At 44.4% G+C, this 20,543-nt stretch overlaps 1 protein-coding gene across 1 annotated transcript; it reads left to right on the top strand.

Moving 5' to 3' along the window:
• Nucleotides 1-11,521: 11,521 nt before the first annotated feature.
• Nucleotides 11,522-18,022, top strand: LOC114690554 (cryptic protein-like). The gene is made up of 6 exons (XM_028865404.2): nucleotides 11,522-11,649; nucleotides 11,902-11,951; nucleotides 12,061-12,231; nucleotides 12,821-12,935; nucleotides 13,024-13,133; nucleotides 17,724-18,022. The coding sequence occupies exons 1-6, from the start codon at nucleotides 11,597-11,599 to the stop codon at nucleotides 17,828-17,830; spliced, it is 606 nt and encodes a 201-aa protein (XP_028721237.1). The 5' UTR covers nucleotides 11,522-11,596; the 3' UTR covers nucleotides 17,831-18,022.
• Nucleotides 18,023-20,543: the final 2,521 nt, after the last annotated feature.

The following is a 20,543-nucleotide window of genomic DNA, read 5'->3' as shown; positions in this document are numbered from 1 at the left end:
TCACAACCACTGCCTGGCAAGATTATTTGTTTTCTTTTTTTTTTTTTTTTTTTTTTTTTTGGTTTTTCGAGACAGGGTTTCTCTGTGTAGCTTTGCGCCTTTCCTGGAGCTCACTCTGTAGACCAGGCTGGCCTCGAACTCACAGAGATCCGCCTGGCTCTGCCTCCCAAGTGCTGGGATTAAAGGCGTGCGCCACCACCACCCGGCGATTATTTGTTTTCAAATCTTGATTGCAAATAAATTTATAATCTCTCTTGTGAGTCCACAGCAAAATTAATTTTTGAAACAAAGTTTTAAATTAATAGTTAGAAGCACTATATCCAAACTATTCTACTAGGAAACACAAACCTTGTATTTCAATATTTACATTTTTGTTAAATCTGACTGACATAAAGTCCTTGTATTACCAGTACCAAATTCTACAATTAACTCTTGAATGCCTGTATTTCAACTTGGCCTGGCTAAGGTGAAGTCCTGGAATAACTGCCTTTTCAAGAGGCAGTGGTAAAAAGGAGAAGAAAAAGAAATAAAACCAGAGACCACAGCTCCAAACATTCCCATTCATAGAACTAAACCAGAGACCACAGCTCGAAATACCCCCATTCATAGAATTACATACAACCAGGCTGAAGACATGGCTCAGCAGTTAAAAGCACAGGCTGATCTTCCAGAGGTCCTGAATTTAATTCCCAGCACATAACCAATGTGTGGCTCACAACCAATCTAGAATGAGACCTGATGCCTGCTTCTGGCATGCAGGTGTACATGCAGACAGAGCACTTGTACTTAAAAATAAATACATCTTTAGCTGGACTTGGTGGTACACGCCTTTAATCCCAGCACTCAAGGCAGAGCAGAGGCAGGTGGATCTCTATGAGTTAGAGGCCAACCTAGTCTACAAAGTGAGTTCCCCAATAGCCAAGGTTATTACATAGGAAAACCCTGTCTCAAAAAAAAAAAAAAAAAAAAAAAAATCCAAACCAGAAAAGAAATATAGAAATACATACAAACAAGTTTCAGATTGGGTTTGAGCATACCTTGAACAGTAATTTTCCCCCTTTTATTGAAAACAGACTTTTGTTTTACATAAATATCCTGATTATAGAGTCCATTCCCTCTACTTCCAGTTCCTTCCCAGCTCCCCTCCCATCTGGATCCATACCCCCGCCCCCTTCTGTCTCTCATTAGAAAACAAACAGGCTTCTAAGGGATAATAGTAAAATGAAATAAGATAAAAACAAAAACTAACACATTGGAAAGGACAAAATAGAACAAAAAGAATCTAAGAAAAGGCACGAGAAACAGATATAGACACTGAGACCCACTCCTATACACACTCAGGAAGCCTATAAAAACACTAAACTAGGGACTGGAAAGAAGGCTCAGAGGTTAAGAACACTGGCTGCTCTTCCGGAGGTCCTGATTTCAATTCCCAGCAATCACATGGTGGGTCACAACCATCTGTAATGAGATCTGGTGCCCTCTTCTGGCCTGCAGGCAGAAAACTGCATGCATAATAAAATAAATATTTTAAAAAACCCACTTTGAACCCGGGCAGTTGTGGCACACGCCTTTAATCCCAGTACTCGGGAGGCAGAGCCAGGTGGATCTCTGTGAGTTCGAGGCCAGCCTGGACTACCAAGTGAGTCCCAGGAAAGGCACAAAGCTACACAGAGAAACCCTGTCTTGAAAAAACAAAACAAAAAACAAAAAAAAAAAAACCCACTTTGAAGCTGGGCAGTGGTGGTGCACGCCTTTAATCCCAGCACTCGGGAAGCAGAGGCAGGCGGATCTCTGTGAGTTCGAGGCCAGCCTGGTCTACCAAGAGAGTTCCAGGAAAGGCGCAAAGCTACACAAAGAAACCCTGTCTCGAAAAAAACCAAAAATAAATAAATAAATAAATAAATAAATAAATAAATAAATAAAAAATAAAATAAAAAACCCACTAAACTAGAATATATACACAAAGGACCTGTAGGGCAAAAGGATAGAATATATATACACATATATATCTTATATGTATATTTCTACAAATTTTTATACATATATGTGTATTAAAAATGAAAAATAAAATTAAAATAAAATACCAAATACTACTATTAAAAAACCAGTAAAATGATTCCTAATGACACTCTTCTATACTCATAGATCAGTGCCTTGCTCAGCCCTGACAACATGATGAAGCAAGGAACCTCCAAAGATGCCGCCGAGCTCATTTTCTGTTGGCGTCTGCTGCTGGGCGTGCAGCCTACCCCGAAGAGCAGCTTGTTTCCCCAGTGAGACTTCTTTGGAGGAGACTAAATTTTCATTTGCCGGTGGTTATCAGTTGGAAATTGCTTCTGGGTTAGGGATGAGTTGTGTGTCCACTTCTCACTTCAGCTTCAGGCCCCCATCTGGTGCACAGCCATGTAGTCCCTGTGCATGCTTGCATGCTTCCCCAGTCTCATGGTTCTAGGTCATCTAAGCAGTGGCAGGCTTGGAGTCAGATCAAATATTGGTTGGTGTGGTGGCTTGAATAATAATGGCACCGATAGGCTGGTGTTTTTGAATTCTTAGCTGCCAGGGAATGGAACTGTTGGAAAGGATTAGAGGGTTAGAAGGTATGACTTTAATGGAGGAAGTGAATCACTGAGGTGGCCTTTGAGGTTTCAAAAGCCCATGCCAGGCCCAGAGTCTCTCTGCCTATGGATCAGGATGGAGCTCTCAGCCACTGCTCCAGCACCTGCCTGCCTGCCTGCCGCAGTACTTTCTGCCGTGATGATTAAGGACTAAACCTCTGAAACGGTAAGCAAGCCCCTAATTAACTACTTTCTCTTGTAAGAGTTGCCTTACAAGGTCGTGGTGTCTCTTCACAGCCATAGAACAGTGGCTAACACAGTTGGTTACCCCCACAAGCTTTGTGCTGCTGCTGCACCAGCATGTCTAGTAGGTAGGGCGCCAGTGTGGATCAAAGGGTTTGTGTCTGGGTTGGTGTTTCTCTCTTGGAAGTATGCTGAGTGCCTTCTCCATGTTCAATGAGTTGTGTAGGTGCTGCCTTCAGCAATGGGGCTTTGCCATCAGTTTGTGGAGAGCAGCCTATAGTCTTGGCAACAGCCTGGATTCTTTGGGGATTCCCATGGAACCCTTGGGCTAATAACTCAATTAGATGTAACCCGGTCCTGGTATTGGGAGCTTCATATGGTGACAATAGATGGCCCATGGGGCCCTGTCTCCCCATTATTTGGTGATTTCATTTAGGTCACTTTTGTATATGTGTGTATTTTAGAAAGCATCTGCTCTATTAGGTTTTAACAGTACCCTTAATGGTACTTGCTCTAGCTGTCTTTGTTCAGCAATTTTAGCATCCAGTAAGTTAAAAAAAAATGATATGCCTGCCAATTGGCTCCTCAGTTAGCTTTAGGACTTCCAGACTGATTAACTCTTGCCCTCTGCTTTTTTAGACATAAAGTAACACAGAAGAACAATTACAGTGACTCAAAGTGCATTCTTGTACAAATTATAAGTTTATAAGATGAGTCACCTAGAATTCTCCTTCAGGGACACTAAGATGCTACACTTATTAACTTAATTGTTATACAAATTACAACCTAGATTTCTTGTCAAACAAATTTCAGTAATTCAAATTAGCTCAATTAGTTAAGGAAGAACCCCTTGTGGTTTGGAATAAAATTCCCCCCCTCCCATGGACTTCTGTGCTTGACGGATGGTGGCACCATTTGGGAAGGTTATAGAATCTGTAGGGTGGAGCCTCTTCTGAGGAAGTAGGTCATGGGATTGTGACAATGTCTAACATTGACTTATAACAAATGATGAGAAGAAACTAGGAATAGAAGGAACATATCTCAACCAGCAAAAGGTACATATGACAAGCCTATACCTAACATTGTAGTAAATGGAGAATTTTTCACCAAAGTCACAGTAAGATCAGAGCATCTGCTCTCTCTGCTCCTATTCTGTACAGCACTTAAGTCTTTGCTGGAGCACTGTGTCAAGAGAAGAATGTAAAAGGGACACATATAAGAAAAGAAGTCAGAGACCTAAATTGAGGATGATATTGTTCACTAAAGACTTCACCAGAAAACTCTTAGCATGGATCAACACTGTCAGCAAAGAGGCAGTACATGAAATTAAACTACTAACATACTTTCATAGCAACTGTAACTATTTTATATTAATATCTTATATTAACATAAATGTAAATAGCTGTCTGTTTACCAATAACAGAGAGCTGAGAAAGAAATTAGGGAAACGTTCTCATTCACAGTTGCCTAAAAACCATAAAGTGTGTTTGAATAAAACTAAATAAGGGAATGAAGAATGAAATGGAACAAAACCCTAGAATATGGAAAGACTTCTTAGGCTCATAGATTGGAAGCATTAACATCTTGAAAATGGATGGACTACCAAAATCAATCAATAGGGTCAATATAATCACTATCAAAACTCAATGTCATTCTTCACAGAAATAGAAAAACAATCTTGAAATTCTTACTGAAGCACAAAAGATCCCAGATAGCCAAAGAAGTCTGGAGAAAAAAACAAACCAAAACCAAAGCTGGAGGTAGCAGCATAATGGATTTCAACTTATATTACAGAGATACAGTAACAAGGACAATAAGCTATTGACACACAAAAAAAACATCTACATCAACAGAATAACAAAAGACTCAGAGAGTAATATAGCTAAGGCCACCTGATTTATGATAGAGACATAAAAAAAATAGAGATCACTAGAAAGACATCCTCTCTAACAAATCTGGGAAAATTGGACAGCTATAGGCAGAAGACTGAGACCAGATCTCTGTCTGTCATCCTGTGCAAAAATCAAATCCAAATGGATCAGTTCAAACCCTGGAACTGAGAAACAGTAGGGGAAAGAACCAGCACTTAAAATACCAGCATAGGGCTGGGCAGTGGTGGTACATGCCTTTAATCCCAGCACTCGGGGGAGGCAGAGGCAAGCGGATCTCTGTGAGTTTGAGGCCAGCCTACTCTACACAGTGAGATCCAGAACAGGCACCAAAAGCTACACAGAGAAACCCTGTCTTGAAAAACCAGAAAAAACAAAAAAACAAAACAAACAAAACAAACCAAAAACCCAAACCAAACAAACAAACAAACAAAAAAAAAAAAAAACAAACAAACCAGCATAGGAGAGGGCTTTCTAAGTTGCCCAGGAAATAATGCCAACAATTTACAAATAGGATGTTCTGAAATAATTGTAAAAAAAAAAAAGTTTGCAGACAGGGAAGGAAATACGCAAGCAGAAATAGCGCCTGTAACATGGGAGAACATCTTTGCCGGCTCATATCTGACAGAGGATTAATGTCTACCATATATAAAGAACTCAAAATACTTGTAAGAAGAAATCAAACAATCCAAATGGACTCAATGAATGAGCCAACAGTTCTCAAAAGTTGATTCACAGATGGCGGTTAATGTATGAATGCATTCAACGTTCTTAATGCAAATTAAGACTACATTGAGATTCCATCTAGTGTTAGTCTGCTTTGGCAGACGTTAGGAAAATAAATGTGGGACTGAGGAGATGGCTGAGCAGCTAAGAGCACTGGTTGTTTTTCCAGAAGACCTAGGTTCAATTTGCAGCACCCACATGGCAGCTCACACTTGTCTCTAATTCCAGTTCCAAGGCATGTAACACCCTCACACAGACATATACACAGGCAAAGCACCAATGCACATAAAATGAAAATAAGTCATTAAAAAAATTAAAAGCAAAAGAAAACAAATGTGGTTGGAGAGATGGTCTGGTGGTGAGGCATGCTTGCTGTTTTATTTTTTTAAATTTATTTAATTTTATTGTATGTGCATTGATGTTTTGCTTGCAAGAATGTCTGCATGAGGCTGTCAGATTCCCTGGAACTGGAGTTACAAACAGTGTGAGCTGCCATGTGGGTGCTGGGAATTACACCTGTGTCCTCTGAAAGAACGGCCAGCGCTCTTAGCCGCTGAGCCATCTCTCCAGCCTGAGTGCTTTCTGTTTTTGCAGAGGACTGGAATACAGTTCCCAGCACCCACATGGTGTTGCTCACAATCACTTGTAACTCCAGCTCCAGGGGACCTGAACCCTCTTCTGACCTTCACTGGCACCTGCATGTTTGTGCACACGCATATACGTGTGATTTTTTTCTTTTCTTTTTTACGTGTATGGATGTTTTGCTTACATGAATGTCTGTGCATCACATGTGTGCAGTGCCCCACATATACACATAATTTAAAATAACTAATTCCTCTTTAAGAAAAAAAGAATGAAGGGAGATTGAGAGGTGGTTTAGGAGTCATGAGCACTTGACACTCTTCCAGAGGACTCAAATTTTATTCCCAGGCTCACATCAAGAGGCTTACAGCCGAGCCGGGCAGTGGTGGCACACGCCTTTAATCCCAGCACTTGGGAGGCAGAGGCAGGCGGATCTCTGTGAGTTCGAGGCCAGCCTAGTCTACAAAGCGAGTTCCAGGAAAGGCGCAAAGCTAACCAGAGAAACCCTGTCTCGAAAAACCAAAAAAAAAAAAAAAAAGAAAAAAAAGAAAAAAAAGAGGCTTACAGCCATCTGTAATCCCAGCTCCAGGGGATCTGATGCTTCTGGTCTCCATGGGCCCCTGCACTCATGTATATATACCCAAATGTTAGTGTGCACACACATACACACACACACACACACACACAAATTAAAAATAAAAGATACATTTGAAAAAAGAAAACAAATGCATGTATTTGCATGCAAGTATATTTGAAAATATTTTTTAAAACATCATTTAATATTCATAGATGCATATAATGTGTTTTAGTAAAACCCATGCCTCATCCCCTCTCTCTGATTCCTTCCCACCTCACACCGCTTTTCCATCCCAACTTCGTGTGCACTCTCAAAAAACGTTTTTAAATGCCCACTGAATCCATTTAGGGCTGCCTGCATGTGCATGGGTGTCAAACTATCTGCTGGAGCACAGCCCCTCAGAGACCCAGTCATGGAAGAAAACTAACTCTTGCTCTCCAGAAGCTCAATCAAGCCCCTCAGGTAGGCGTGGGACTTCATGAGCTCCCTGTGGCTACAGATGTCTACAACCTTTGGCTCTTAGAATTTCCATCCTCCCTTCCATGATGATCCCTGATCAAGGTCTAGAGAGTGACCAAGAACTGTGGAAACGGCCTGTAATCTTTTCGAGTGTGTAACTTCACTGAAACCCCGTGTGTGTGTGTGTGTGTGTGTGTGTGTGTGTGTGTGTGTGTGTGTGTGTGTGTGTGTGTGTACATTTTAGGAGCTTCTATAGTAGTAGATCTCCATATGGAATTTTCAAAAGTTTTTAGTGGTATTTGTTCCCACATTCCCTCCCCTCCCTGACTCCTCCACTCCTCCCTGTCCTATCATTTCTCTGACCTCTTTCTACCTCCTACATTTGATTTCCCCTTGAAACCTGCCTTCTCTGAGTACTTTAATTTTAAACATACAACATCTAACTATTTAAATTTAGATCCACATATGCGAGAGAACATGCGGCATTTGCCTTTCTGGGTTCTGAGTTTTACCTCACTCCAAATGATTATTTTGATTTCCTTCTGTGTACCCGTGAATTTCATGATTTCATTTTTATTCGCAGTGGAATAACATTTCCTTGTGTGAATGAAGCACATTTTTTTCATAACCCGGTCATCCAATGATGAGTATCTAAGCCGTTTTTATTTCTTGTATGTTGTGACTGGAGCAGAACATGGATATGGATGACCAAGTATTTCTGTAGTAGGATTTAAAGTCCTTTGAGAACATGCCCAGGACTGATATAGTTGCATCACATGATAGATCCAATCCCAGCTTTCTGAGGAACTGCCACGCTGATTTCTGTAGTGGTTTTCCCAATTCACTCTTCTGACAACAGCGAGTCAGGTTCTCTTTTCCCCACATCCACGCCAGCATTTTTTGTCATTTGATTTATTGATTTTAGCCACTCTGATTGTGAGAGGCTGAAATCTCCAAGTAGTTTGAATTTGAATTTGAATGATGGCTAAGGGTAGTGAACTTTTTTTTTTTTTAAAGATTGCTTAGCCATTTTTGTTTCGTCTTAAGAACTTCCTGTTTAGTTCCACACTCCAATTTTTAACTGGGTGGTATGTTTTCTGGATGTTTATTTTCCTGAGTTCTTTGCATAGTCTAGACACAAACGCTTTGTCAGCTGTATAGCACGTAAAGACTTTCCTCCATTCTGGAGGCTGGGACTGCCTCTTCACTTGAACAATGGTGCTCTTTGCTATAAGAAGCTTTTTAGTTTCATGAGGTCTCATTAGCCTGTTGTTGGTCTTAATGCCTGTGCTACCAGAGCTCTCTTCAAAAAGTCCTTCCTTGGGTCCATGAGTTGAAACTTACTTCCTACTTATCCTCTATCAGATTCAGGGTATCAGGTCTTATGCAGAGGTCCTTGATCCATCTGGGGTTCAGTTTTGGCAAGGTGAGAGTTGAGGATCAAATTCCATTCTTTTACATGTAGCTCTCCACATCTGGATAGTCAGTCATCCATCATGGCTTGTTAAAGAAGCTAAAGAAGCAGTGTTTTCTCCAATGCGGTTATTATTATTATTAATCTCTTTGTAAAAAAAAAATGAGGTTCCTATAGGGATGTGGGCTTGTATCTGGGTCCTCAATTCTATTTCACTGGTCAGTGTGTCTGTTTTTATGCCAGTACCATGGTTTTTTTTTGTTTTTTTTTGTTTTGTTTTGTTTTGTTTTACTATAGCCTTGTAGTTATATTTTGACATCAGAGATAGTGATTACTCTATTGTGTTTTGATTGTTCAGGATTGTTTCAACTATCCAGGGTCTTCTGCATTTCTATATGAATTGTTTTTTTCAATTCTGTGAGGAATTGCATTGGGAGTTTGAGAGAGATTGTGTTGAATCTGTAGACAGCTTTTGGTAGGATGGCCATTTTTATAGCATTAATCCTACCAATCCATGAGCGTGGGATATCGTTCCATCTTATGGTGTTTTTTTCAATTTCTTGTTTTCAATGTCTTTGAAGTTTCCATTGTATAAGTCTTTCAGTTCCTTGGTTATATTTATTCCAAGTTTTTTTCGTGCCCTCTGACCCCAAGCTCAGAGAATCCTTCACACCTCCTCTGTATCAGGTCATTTCCTCAGAGATAGGGCTGAGAAGAGGGCTGGGGACAGCAAGCCATCCTGTCCTGGGCCAGGGAGGTCCCAGTTCCCACACACTGTGTGAGTTAGAATGCCCCCCAGGAGGCGGGATTGGTGGCTCCAGCCTTATCTCTTTACAACTGATAGCAAGAGACAAGTCCCTTCTCCCAGTCAGCCATTGCCAGGCCATTCTGCCTGCTGGCTCTCCTTGGTGGCAGACATTCAGCAGCTCTGTCTGAGGTGACATGCCAAACTCCTTTGAAGGGGAGTAAATGGCTGAGCCTGGACCACAAAGGCCTGCTGCAGAGCAAGTGACAGGAGAGTGAGAAAGTTTATCAGCAGTTCTGTCACCCAGGGCCTCCCCTCTGATGCTGCTCAGGCCCTGGACCCCAAGCACACACAGGAGGTGGGGCCTCCCATGCTGCTCCTTGTCTCTCACTCCTGTCTGCCAGGTGAGGCATTTCCTTCCTTCATGTGGTTTCCATCAATAAAGTGTGGATCTTCCACACCTCCTCTGAGCAGCTGGACATTGGCTCAGGTGGTACAGTTCCTGCCTAGCAAGCAAGCAGCCACAGGTAAACAACAGGAGGACAGACCTGTGGGTGCCACAGTGTCTGGGAACTGCTGTTTGTAACTCCATGAAAACTGAGCCCAGGAGGCAATAGGATTGGCCAGGCTCACACTTCCATAGTGAGTCTGAATTTACTGGATCAGTTCCCCAGCTCTCATGTATGCATTGAAATGTATTTATAAAACTTTTAGTAAAAGAATTCGTATGGAGGAGAGACTGGATTTGAGATGGCTCCTTAAACCTTGAGTATTATCAGGAAGTCCCCATGGCACTCTGTACAATGAACAATTTTATTTGTTTGTTTGTTTGTTTGTTTTTTGAGATGGGGATTCTTTGTGCAGCCCTGGCTGTCCTGGAACTCACTCTGTAGACCAGGCTAGCTTTAAACTCAGAGATCTGCCTGCCTATTGCTCTTGAGTGCTGGGATTCAGAACTCAGCACAAGGAACCATTTTTAAATTTTCTTTACATTTCTTGCAAAGAAATACCCTCACTTCCTTAGTGTATGGATTATGTAGAAGTTTGTATTGGTGTGAAACAATAAAATGTCCATGTTTTGTACATGCATTTGAACTGTGTTCTTTACCAGTAATAAACATCGCATTTAAAAGTGAATTTTTGTGTCTCCCTGAAGTCCCATGCTCTCTGTGGGTTTTGCTCACTGTGTTTGCCAGTCTCTGTCTGCTCCTGGAAGCTCACAGAGCCCTGCACTGGGAGGTCACAGGCTGAGGAGGCTCACCAATTCCTTCCTGGGTTAACAGCCTCTTTGATGAAGCTCACATTGAAAGGAAAAAATGAGTGAAGTCAGTGTCGAGCGCTATTGCAACTGTGGAGGAAACAACATTTTTAAGAATGAGTTTCCACCTTAAAGTCACAGAAGAATTTACCACGTCTATTGCAAAGTGTCCTCTTTTATGATAAGGATAGGGCTCAGGTCCTATCTTAGCAGATAGAAAACCTGAGGAGCAGCAGTCTCAGGTCATCCACTCTGGTGATTCAGGCTGCAGCCTGCAGCATCTCTGCTCAGGTAAAGGGACCATGCACAGACATGCACAGCCACAGATGATGTGGGCTCATCATAACGTCTGCAGGTTCTTTTTCTCAATGATCTACTTGTCCAAGCGCTTAACCACTCAAGGTTCAGCTTCCTCACCTGTGACATCAGGGAAGAACACTGTCTCCCCCAGAGAGTGCTGTGTACAGCAGAGGGCAGAGGAGGCTCCCTGTGTGCAAGCAAATAAGCCCCCCAGGAGGCAGAGCCTGCAGAGCCCCCTTTGCCTTCCTGTTCAGTTTACAGGACACATGGGAGCACTCCTCAGCTGCTGTGTCCCACTGACCAGCTCTCCTCTCCAGCTGAGCTCTTCCAAATCTCCCAGTACAGGGACCGTCCAATAGTCTCCGTGTCCTATCTCCTGGAAAGCTCTTGGGTTCGTGTTGGGATTTCAACCTTTTCACTTTCTTGTTTGTTTTCTAGTGAGGTTAAGGAGGCCTGTTGTCTGGGTCCCCCATGGTTTCCACCAGGGGCTGGCCACCCTGCTGTTGTCATAGCTGTAAATGGCACTGGGGAGGCAGGTAGGCTGGCCCCCCCCCCCCCCCCCCCCTCACCCCGACCCCACCCCCTCTGCAGCAGGACTCTCTAAGGGACAGCCCTTCAAGCCTGGATAGCATAGCAGCCCTGGACTGAGGGCTTCAGCATCTGGCCTCACAGATCTTCCTCCAGCCCTGCCGTCTTCTGGTCTAGGCAGAGGGCAGGGACATCCCTGTCTGGCAAGCTTGTGCATCCTGTGACCTGCTATAGCGACTCTAAGGCCTGGAGGAAGGACTCCTCCAGGGCTAGGACGTTGAGTTTCAACTCCTGTGGCTATTGATTCCCAAGCACAGATGAGAGGGGACTCACCAACCCTAGGTGTTGGTTGCAAAAGGCACCAAGCCAGGTAAGGACAGAATTTACCCAGGTACTAGAAAGCAGGCTAGGGGGTTAACATTCTCAGGCATTTTTCATCTCAAAACCTTTCTGACTAATTGTATCTTCAAAATCTACAAGTGCTACAGTGATTACAACGCTTGTGGTTTTTTGTTAAGTTATAAGTGTTCTATATAGTTTATAGCCTGACTGATGTGTGAATTGTGCTTATACCGACTGTATGCTTGCTTGAAACTTCAACAATTTCCTTTAAATATCCCAGGCCTCTGTTCTTGACGACTGTAGTGTTACTGCTCATCGATCAGGGGAACAGTAAGTAACTTTTTTTTTTCTTCTTCTTCTTCTTCTGAGTTTCAGTCCTAAGTCACAAAATCCCCGTGTCCTCCTCTTTATTAGTCTCTTACTTTGTTGTTCTTCAAAGCCTATCAGAGAGAACCAGACAGCGCCAGAGAAGTCAGCCCTACCCTGTCTCCAAAGCTTCCATGGGCGACACGGGACGGCACTCTGAGTAATTCCAGCAGAGAGAACGGCGGCGGCCAGGAGGGGTGGCGCCCACGGGAGTCCCCTCCGGACTCCAGGACTTTGGGAGAGAGTAAGTCTTAATTCTGTGCCATCCTGTGCAGTGGGTCCTGAGTCCCGAGAATAGCAAATGGGATAAACCATGGGGGGAAGGGGGACACCGCAGGGAGCATCTTTTCACCTTCAAGTTTTAAGAGCGATAAAAAGGAAGCTTTAGTGATGCGTTTACTCTGAAGTTTCACGGTTTCATTGGCAAAACGAGCGGCTTTCCTCTGTCGCTAAGGCAACAGGCTCCTCCCTAGCGTTCGGGCCACTCCAGCATGCCCAGGGGCTCCAGGTGGCGCTAGCGTCATCACACCCATGGGTGGTCCTGCCTGGGAGGCCTGTGGTTAATCACTGTCCACAAAGTCACAGGCCAACTTTAGCTGTGGAAGGGAGAGTGAAAAGCAGCAACTTGGAGTGTGGGTGTCAAGGGCTGTCCCGGACCCCGCCCACATTCCTGCGAGCTTGTTTTTCAGCCTTCAGCTAAAGAGTGAGGTTTACCGAGCAAACACACTCAGCAGGCACGGTCCCCTCCCAGGCTGTGGCGCCCTGCCCTCTGCGGGAGGGGACTAGGGGAGCTCCAGAGGCCACTACGGCTGCTGACCCAGGTCATCCTGCAGGTGTGGTCCCTGGATCCCGCTGCTGCCACAACGGAGGCACCTGCGTTCTGGGCAGCTTCTGCGTGTGCCCGGCGCACTTCACCGGCCGCTACTGCGAGCACGACCAGAGGCGCAGGTGGGTGGAGCATAAGTGGGCTGGGCGGGGACCGGCCTGGGGGAGAGGGGTACACTGACACCACGTTGACCTGTCCCGGCCTCTGCAGAGATTGTGGCGCCCTGGAGCATGGAGCTTGGACCCTCCACAGCTGCCGCCTCTGCAGGTGCATCTTCTCAGCCCTGTACTGCCTCCCACGGCAAGCGTTCGGCCACTGTGGTAAGAGCACACCCCAACACACACACACACACACACACACACACACACAGTCGACCTCACACACCTGTACTTTTGTGTCTTTGTTGGTAGTGGATGGCACACCAGTCCATAGGTCACCTGCTTGTTCCAGGAGTCAGAAATGAGAGCAAATTAGATCCGTGTCGCTCAACAGAGTTCTAATCATTGTGAATCTGCAGTGAAATTTATCGTCATTTCCACTTTCCTTGTGGGGATTGCTGGGTCTACGGTGATTTGCGAGCAGTATCTCAGAGTGTTGGGGTTCCAGGAGCCGCACGATGCAGAGCAGAGTTAACCTGGGAGCCCAGCTAGCTCCGCAGGTCACAATGGGGACTTCACTGAGCAGGAAGGGAGGGGGTGGCACACTGCCACCTCATGTCCTGTACCACACAGCCTTCCTTCTTTTAACAGGAGCTGGCTTGTATTCCCCATGGCAGACAAGTCAGCAAAGGTTCACTCTTCAGCCCCGTGCCCCCCCTCCTCCACCTCTGTCACTCCTGGGTGGTTTGGATGTCCACTGTGTCCAAGGAACACTGCATGAAATGAAACCCCTGAGCCATTTTTCTGCCCTTCTCCGGGCAGTCCTGACCTCCTCTAGTGGATGTGGCACTGACCCGTTGGTCCCTTTCTCCTCCCTCAGGCAATCCAGGAAGGGCAGTGCCAGAGCAGAGGAAGGTCCTCACCTGCACTGCCTGGCCCCACCCTCTGGCCATGGCATTGGGTTAGGCCATTGGTAGAGGAGGACAGTCAGGGATTGCTTAGCTCCTGAGTCCCCTTGCCCCTTCCTGTGGAGCACCAGGGGTGTCTCCAGGCTCAGCCAACCACTTACTCAATGCCTTCCCTCTGCTCACTGAGCATCCCCAAAGCCCTTTCTCTCCCAAACAATCTCAATTTTTGGGTTTGCATCTCTTGATTCACCAGCTGCTACTCCTGAGTCCCAGAGGTTGGAGGACACAAATTTTGGGAATCAGGGTAAATTTACAAGGTAATCTGGTGGTCTCACAGGTGAGGTCAATTCTTACCAGCAGTTCTTGCCTGGGAATAGGGGGAAGGGACTCTCTGGGGTCTTTAGTAATCTCCCATGCAAGGTCAGCATCTGAGTGTCAGGATATTCAATTACTATTTCACATCCTTGGAAACACTCAGGGCTGAGACTCCTGTCTATCTTGCCAAGGTCAGCTACAAGGGCTTCTGAAAATGCTTCCATTCATCAAAAGTTGGACAAAGTAGCAAGATCCTCCTCCAGGGTGACTGCCTTTGACCCACTGATCCTGCTTCAGGGCCCAATGCAAATGGTCGATGACAGAAACAGAGAATACCTTGTTCAAGCTCTCTAGCTGACCGGTGGTCATGGGGTTTAAGGAGGGCCACTCCTGTGGTTGTGCTGACTGTATTCTTAGTCAGTGTGCTCCGGCCACGTATCTCACTGGATTCCACCAGTTTATGAAGTAGGTATCATAATCCATGGCCTCTCTGTTTGAGGAAAATAAATTTAGGGATGAAAACTCCCCCTGGTGGCTAATAGACCATTGAGTCACACGCACGTGCCTTTTCCTGTAAGAACAGTTGTCAATATGAAAAGAATGTCATCATGTATGATAGCATTCTTTAGAGTGTTGAAAAGTGGCCGTGTTTGAAATTCAACCCCAAAGAAACATAAGAAACATTTTTTTTTCTAAGATCTCTTCATGAGGTGTCATGATGGTTTTGAAGTCAACATGAAAAACCACTTTTGAGATAATTATAATACTTTGATATGCTATCTATGGATGGGAAGGATCACAAATAGATACCATCCTACAAAGTTATGTCTTTCCCCCAGCAGCCCTCAGGCTAAAGATCTCTAGGAGCTTCCTTGCTCTGACTGGGTCCTCTAAGCGAAAGAATAAAAAGCTTCCATCTAGCTCAGGTTGGAGCTAGTGAAGCCCTACCGGTTAGAGCAGCCATCAAGAAAGAATAGATGCTCATGAGCACCCACACTAATGAAGGGCTGGAGGTGGGACTCCTCATCAGAGCCCTTGACTGGCATATGCCGGGCCCTGAGTTCCATCTCCAGAGACACAAGGAGAAGTAATCAACTGGCTATTGTGTAGCACAGTGATAGCATATGTATTTAGAATGTTTTAGACCCTGGATTTAATCTCTAGCATCAAACATGGGTATGTGTGTATTGGCGGGTGTGTGTGGGGGACTGCTGGTATGGTAATCTGAACATGAGATGGACCCAGACCAAGCTGCTACAATTTCAGTTTTCTGTTTACATTCATTTATTATTTATGTGTACATATGTGTCTGTGTGCGCATGCCATGTATGTGTGCAGGTGTCCATGAAGGCTGGAAGAGGGCTTGAGGAACTAGAGCTACAGGCTGTTGTCAGCTACCAGACGTGGGTGCTGGGAACTGAACTCTGGTCCTCTGCTGGAGCAGGGAGCACCCCTAACCATGGAGCACTTTCTAGCCCTCGGCTTTTCCTTTAAACAGTGCGTCTGGCAACAATAAAAACAAAACAAAACCAAACAAGCCAACAAATAAATGGATAAGTATAACTGACTCCAAGGGGCTTCCATCAGAGTCTGGTTCTCACAGTGAGGCATGTTTTCCTCATCACAGAAGTCTCTAAAACCTCCAAGAATTAAAAACAAAAACAAAATCTCGATCCTGTTGTCTGTTCAGCAATAAAGGCACATTGACAGGTAACCAGTGGTCAAACTTGGTTTCTTTTCTTTCTTTTTCATATATGCTAAAAGTAATGGTCAAGGCATGTCCAAAAAATCTAGAAGACCGTTTGATAAATGTATAATAAGATCTCAGGTGCCAGTAATAAATCATCCACTAGTAACGGGAATTTTTTTCTCCCATGGTGTCACATAGAATGGTGGGGGTTCACAGAATAAGAAATGTAGATTTTCAATAAGCATAAAATATTAATAAAACACTTAAAGTTTTTATCTAAATGTACAGTGGTGTTCTAATTTTTTCTTTCTAATATCAAGGAATCTCCTTCGGAAGCACACCACAGTGGTCACAGGTCCAGTTTGGGACCCCAGGTTGTTTATTTCATGGAGCCTGCCAAACCTGTGTATTTGAACTTGTAGTTTGTGTGTGGAGATCCAACTGCCTAAGGGGCCTGAATCTTCCCCTGTGGCCTTCATTCTCTCAGAGAAGGTGACCCTGTCTTTACCTGAAGCCATGTGCATTTACCTGTGTATGGCCAAGATCTACGTCAGGAATCTTCATCAATTGCTATCCTCTTCCTCCTCCTCCTGCTCCTCCTCCTTTCCTGGCCCTCCCTCTCCATCTTCCTTCTTATTTGAGACATGCAGGGTATCACTGTATCTCTCTGGTTGTCCTGGAACCCACCTGCCTCTGCATCCTAAGAGCTAGGATTAAAGATGTGTACCACCCCACCCCCCAATATCAACACTTTTTGTTCATTTGTGTGGATTTTTGTTTGTTTTTAGGATTTTTTTTTTTTTTTGATAAAGCAATCCTTGGGGTTCTCTGGCTAACCAGCTTACCCTAATCTTCGAGCCCCAGGTCCAAGTGAGAGACATTGTCTCAAGAAAACAAAAATCTGGAAGGTGCCTGAAGAACAACCAAGGTTGACTTCTGGCCTCCACAAGCAGGCAGATACCTTGTATATGCACGTGAACACATGCCCGCACATAGACAAAGACACAAAGAACTAATCCGGACAGAGAGTTTGGGCCATCTGTGTCACAGGTGGCTGCAAACTGCTTTACATCAGTTCTATTTGCCCTGGTTGAATCATGTACGATACTCTCACAGGCTTCCCTCTCCCGCTCATGAGCTAAATGAGTTAGGCTACAGAAAGGACTGGTTGTTCGCTTGTGAAAACGACGGTGGCATTTCCCTTCAGCTTTCAGTGTTCCGCAAAAATGCAGGAAAAACAAGTCTTTCACCTGTTTGTTTTGAACACATGCTAGGCAAGAGCTCTGTCATTCAGTCCAGAAGAATGAAGATGGCTGGACTTGGTGGTACACACCTTGTGTCCCAGCATTCAGGAGGCCGAGGCAGGAAGTTCTTTGAGCCAGAAGCCAGCCTGCTCTAAATAGTGAGTTCCAGGCTAACCAAGGGTTGAATATTGTGACTATATATATATATATATATATATATATATATATATATATATATATATAAAAGATTTATTATGTATACAGTATTCTGCCTGCATGTGTCCCTGAAGGTCAGAAGAGGGCACCAGATCTCATTACAGATGGTTGTGAGCCACCATGTGGTTGCTGGGAATTGAACTCAGGACCTCTGGAAGAACAGTCAGTGCTCTTAACCTCTGAGCCATCTCTCCAGTCCATACACACACACATACACACGGTGGGCCAGGCTCAGAGCCTGGCAGAGGAGGACTTTAGTGAGAATGGGTACACACACACACACACACACACACACACACACACACACACACACACACGGTGGGCCAGGCTCAGAGGCCGGCAGAGGAGGACTTCAGTGAGAATGGGTGCGGGCACCCCTATGCTCCTTTAGCCAAGCCTGCAGCTCTGCGCTTTATGGATTCTCTGTGTTCTTTTTCAGACCTGAGAGGCTTCCTCTCTTCAGGGACCAGAGGGTCAAGTGCAAGCAGTGCTCTGAGTCTTCTGCTGCTCTGTCTCTTCCTTCATGGCGTGGCTGGCGAAGGCTGAGGCTCCTACGTGCAATGACAGACTCTCCTGGGGCCCCGAGGAGTCACCCTTGATTGCACATGGCACCACAGCATCCCAGCAGGAAAGCTGGGCAGTGGGCGTTGTTGTTGTTGAATGTTGTATGTTATAAATAACAGAATCTCTGAAATGTGATGGATCCTTGTGCTGTGCAATAAACATGTTCAACAGCGAGCCCTCCTTGCTTGTTGAACCTCTTTTCAAGGTCTCCAATGGAGGCAAACCTCAATTCAGGAGCCCAGCATGTTCAACCCAGAATCCCCTTCTGAAGGTTTCTGAATATGCACTGAAAAGGATTGAATGAGACCCCCAAACAAGTGGTCCCTCCCAGGTAAGAGCCACTCTGAACAGCCGGGACCCTTCTCTGTATGCCTCACTGCTGAGGCTCCCTGTCACCCAGTGTTCACTGTCAGTCTCTCCACTGACCTCTGAGCCCATGGGAGAGGGACGGTGCGTCCTGAACACTGTTCTGGGTTTTGCAAAAACCAGCCAACTGAAACATGCTGTGTGGGTATTGAAAGGAAGACAGAGGGACTAGGGGAAACATCCTGGCACCTGCCTCCTTCTCATTAACAGTAATCATACCATCCTTAGGGGGTTCACAGCATCTCCCTAAGATATGTGCATATGTAAAAAGGAGGCATTTAAATGGAGTTAACATGTTATCGAGGGGGATACCCCAGCTAGATATTATATGATAACAAATAAGACCCCCAGTACCAGGAACAGGTTACATCTTTTGAGTTGTTCGTCAGTGGGATCCCATAAAAACATCCCCAAACATTACAGGCTATTGGCAATGCCATTGGTTACCATCCACAACTCGATGGTAAGGCCCTACTGCTGAAGACGCTCCATTCTTATGTCATAGAACATGGAGACATCGAGCTGGCACTCACCTGGAAGCTTCACTGCTACTGGCTAGTGCTCACAGGCTAGAAGGTGCTGCACATGCTACTGGAGGAGAAAAGCTATCAATCTCACCCCGCTAGGAACCCTCAAACAACAATAATGACCCGCCTAGCAAGAAATACTCTCCTCTGGTGCAAATGTGGCCAAAATGTCACGGAAGTAACCAACCTCTTTTCTTAAATTGGGTTTACGAGCCACTCCATGAGATGGAACCTATATCTGACACTGTCAATAGTGTCAAGAATCTGAGACTAGATAGATCATAAGCCCTAAGGCAGAACCTGCTACTATTATTCTGCTAAATGACTGCAGCCATAAAACTATAATAAAACAACTCATAATGACCTACTGATATACTCATAGATCTGACACTGTAAATAAGGTCAAGAACCTGAGACTAGATAGGGTCATAAGCCCTAAGGGGAAACCTGCTACTATTATTCTACTGAAGGACCATAGCCATAAAACTATAATAAAACAACTCATAATGACCTACTGCTATACTCATAGATTAGTGTACACCTCGACCTTCACCAGAACAGCTTCTTCTTGTAGCTAATGCTAATCAACACAGAGATCCACCACTAGACAATGTACAGAGAATAATGCTCAATCCTGAATGGATGTCTATATCACAGTCCTCCCTTGAAGGCTCAGGGATCCATGTGGAAGAGATGGCAGAAAGATTGTAAGAGCCAGATATGGGGAGATGACCTCTAGGAAACAGCATTTTTAGGACAGACTGTATATATGTGTATATATATAGACTGTATATATGTGAATCTAAAAGGAATATATATATATATATATATATATATATATATATATATATATATATATTCACTGAGACTGACAGCATGCATGAGTCCCACAGAAGCTCAAGTCAGACACAATCCCAGCATGGAGGAGGAGGTGTGGACATGAAGCCCTGTCCCTTGTCAAGCATTTAACTTGTTTTTGATTTTTACAGGAGCCCACAGTTAAGAGGCTTTAGATATTAAAAAAAATTTTTTTAATACAGGGTCTTACTGTGTAGTCATCGCTGGCCTGGAACTTCCTTTGTAGCCCAGAATGACATTGAATTCACAAAGATCTGCCTCTGCCTCCTAAGTGCTGGGATGAAATGCATGCACCATGCCTTGTGTCTCTAGATATTATAAAGAAAGCCTAGACTGGGACTAGAGAGATGGCTCAGCAGTTAAGAGCACTGACTGCTCTTCCAGAGGACCAGGATTCAATTCCCAGTACCAACATGGCAGCTCACAACTGTCTGTAATTCCAGGGGATCTGGCATCCTCACACATACATGCAGGCAAAACACCAATGAACACAAAATAAAAAATAGAGTTTTTAAAAAAATGGAACTGAGAGAGAGAGAGAGAGAGAGAGAGAGAGAGAGAGAGAGAGACTAGACTATTAAAGCATTGACATTTTTAAAAGACCGTGGGACTTTTAAGGTTGTGCTGTATTTTATATTACTGTGTTAACATGAGATCTTGGGGACAAACAAGAAAGGAAAGGTTATGATTTAACAGTGACATGTTTATATGTCAAGCTGATGAGTGGGCTTGTGATGGTTTATTTTCATTGTCAACTTGACACACCTGGGAAGAGAGAACCTCAGCTGAGTTACTGTGTCCATCAGGTTGACCTATGGCATGTTTGTGAGCTATTTTCTTGATTGCTAATTGATGTAAGAGCATCCATTTCACTGGTGGTGGTGCAGGTGGGCCTGGGCTATATAAGAAAGCTGGCTGTACACAAGACAGAGACAATAAGCCAA

This window comes from Peromyscus leucopus, chromosome 16_21, assembly GCF_004664715.2.
Source record: "Peromyscus leucopus breed LL Stock chromosome 16_21, UCI_PerLeu_2.1, whole genome shotgun sequence".
NCBI lineage: Eukaryota > Metazoa > Chordata > Mammalia > Rodentia > Cricetidae > Peromyscus > Peromyscus leucopus.
This window is presented reverse-complemented; position numbering and strand designations above follow the sequence as displayed.

Excerpts from the sequence above, each read along its gene's own strand:
- LOC114690554 (XM_028865404.2), top strand. The coding sequence starts at position 11,597 with ATGAGAGGGGACTCACCAACCCTAGGTGTTGGTTGCAAAAGGCACCAA. Across the intron at positions 11,650-11,901 it reads TGCAAAAGGCACCAAGCCAG|GCCTCTGTTCTTGACGACTG; the intron begins GTAAGGACAGAA and ends TAAATATCCCAG. Across the intron at positions 11,952-12,060 it reads GCTCATCGATCAGGGGAACA|CCTATCAGAGAGAACCAGAC; the intron begins GTAAGTAACTTT and ends TGTTCTTCAAAG.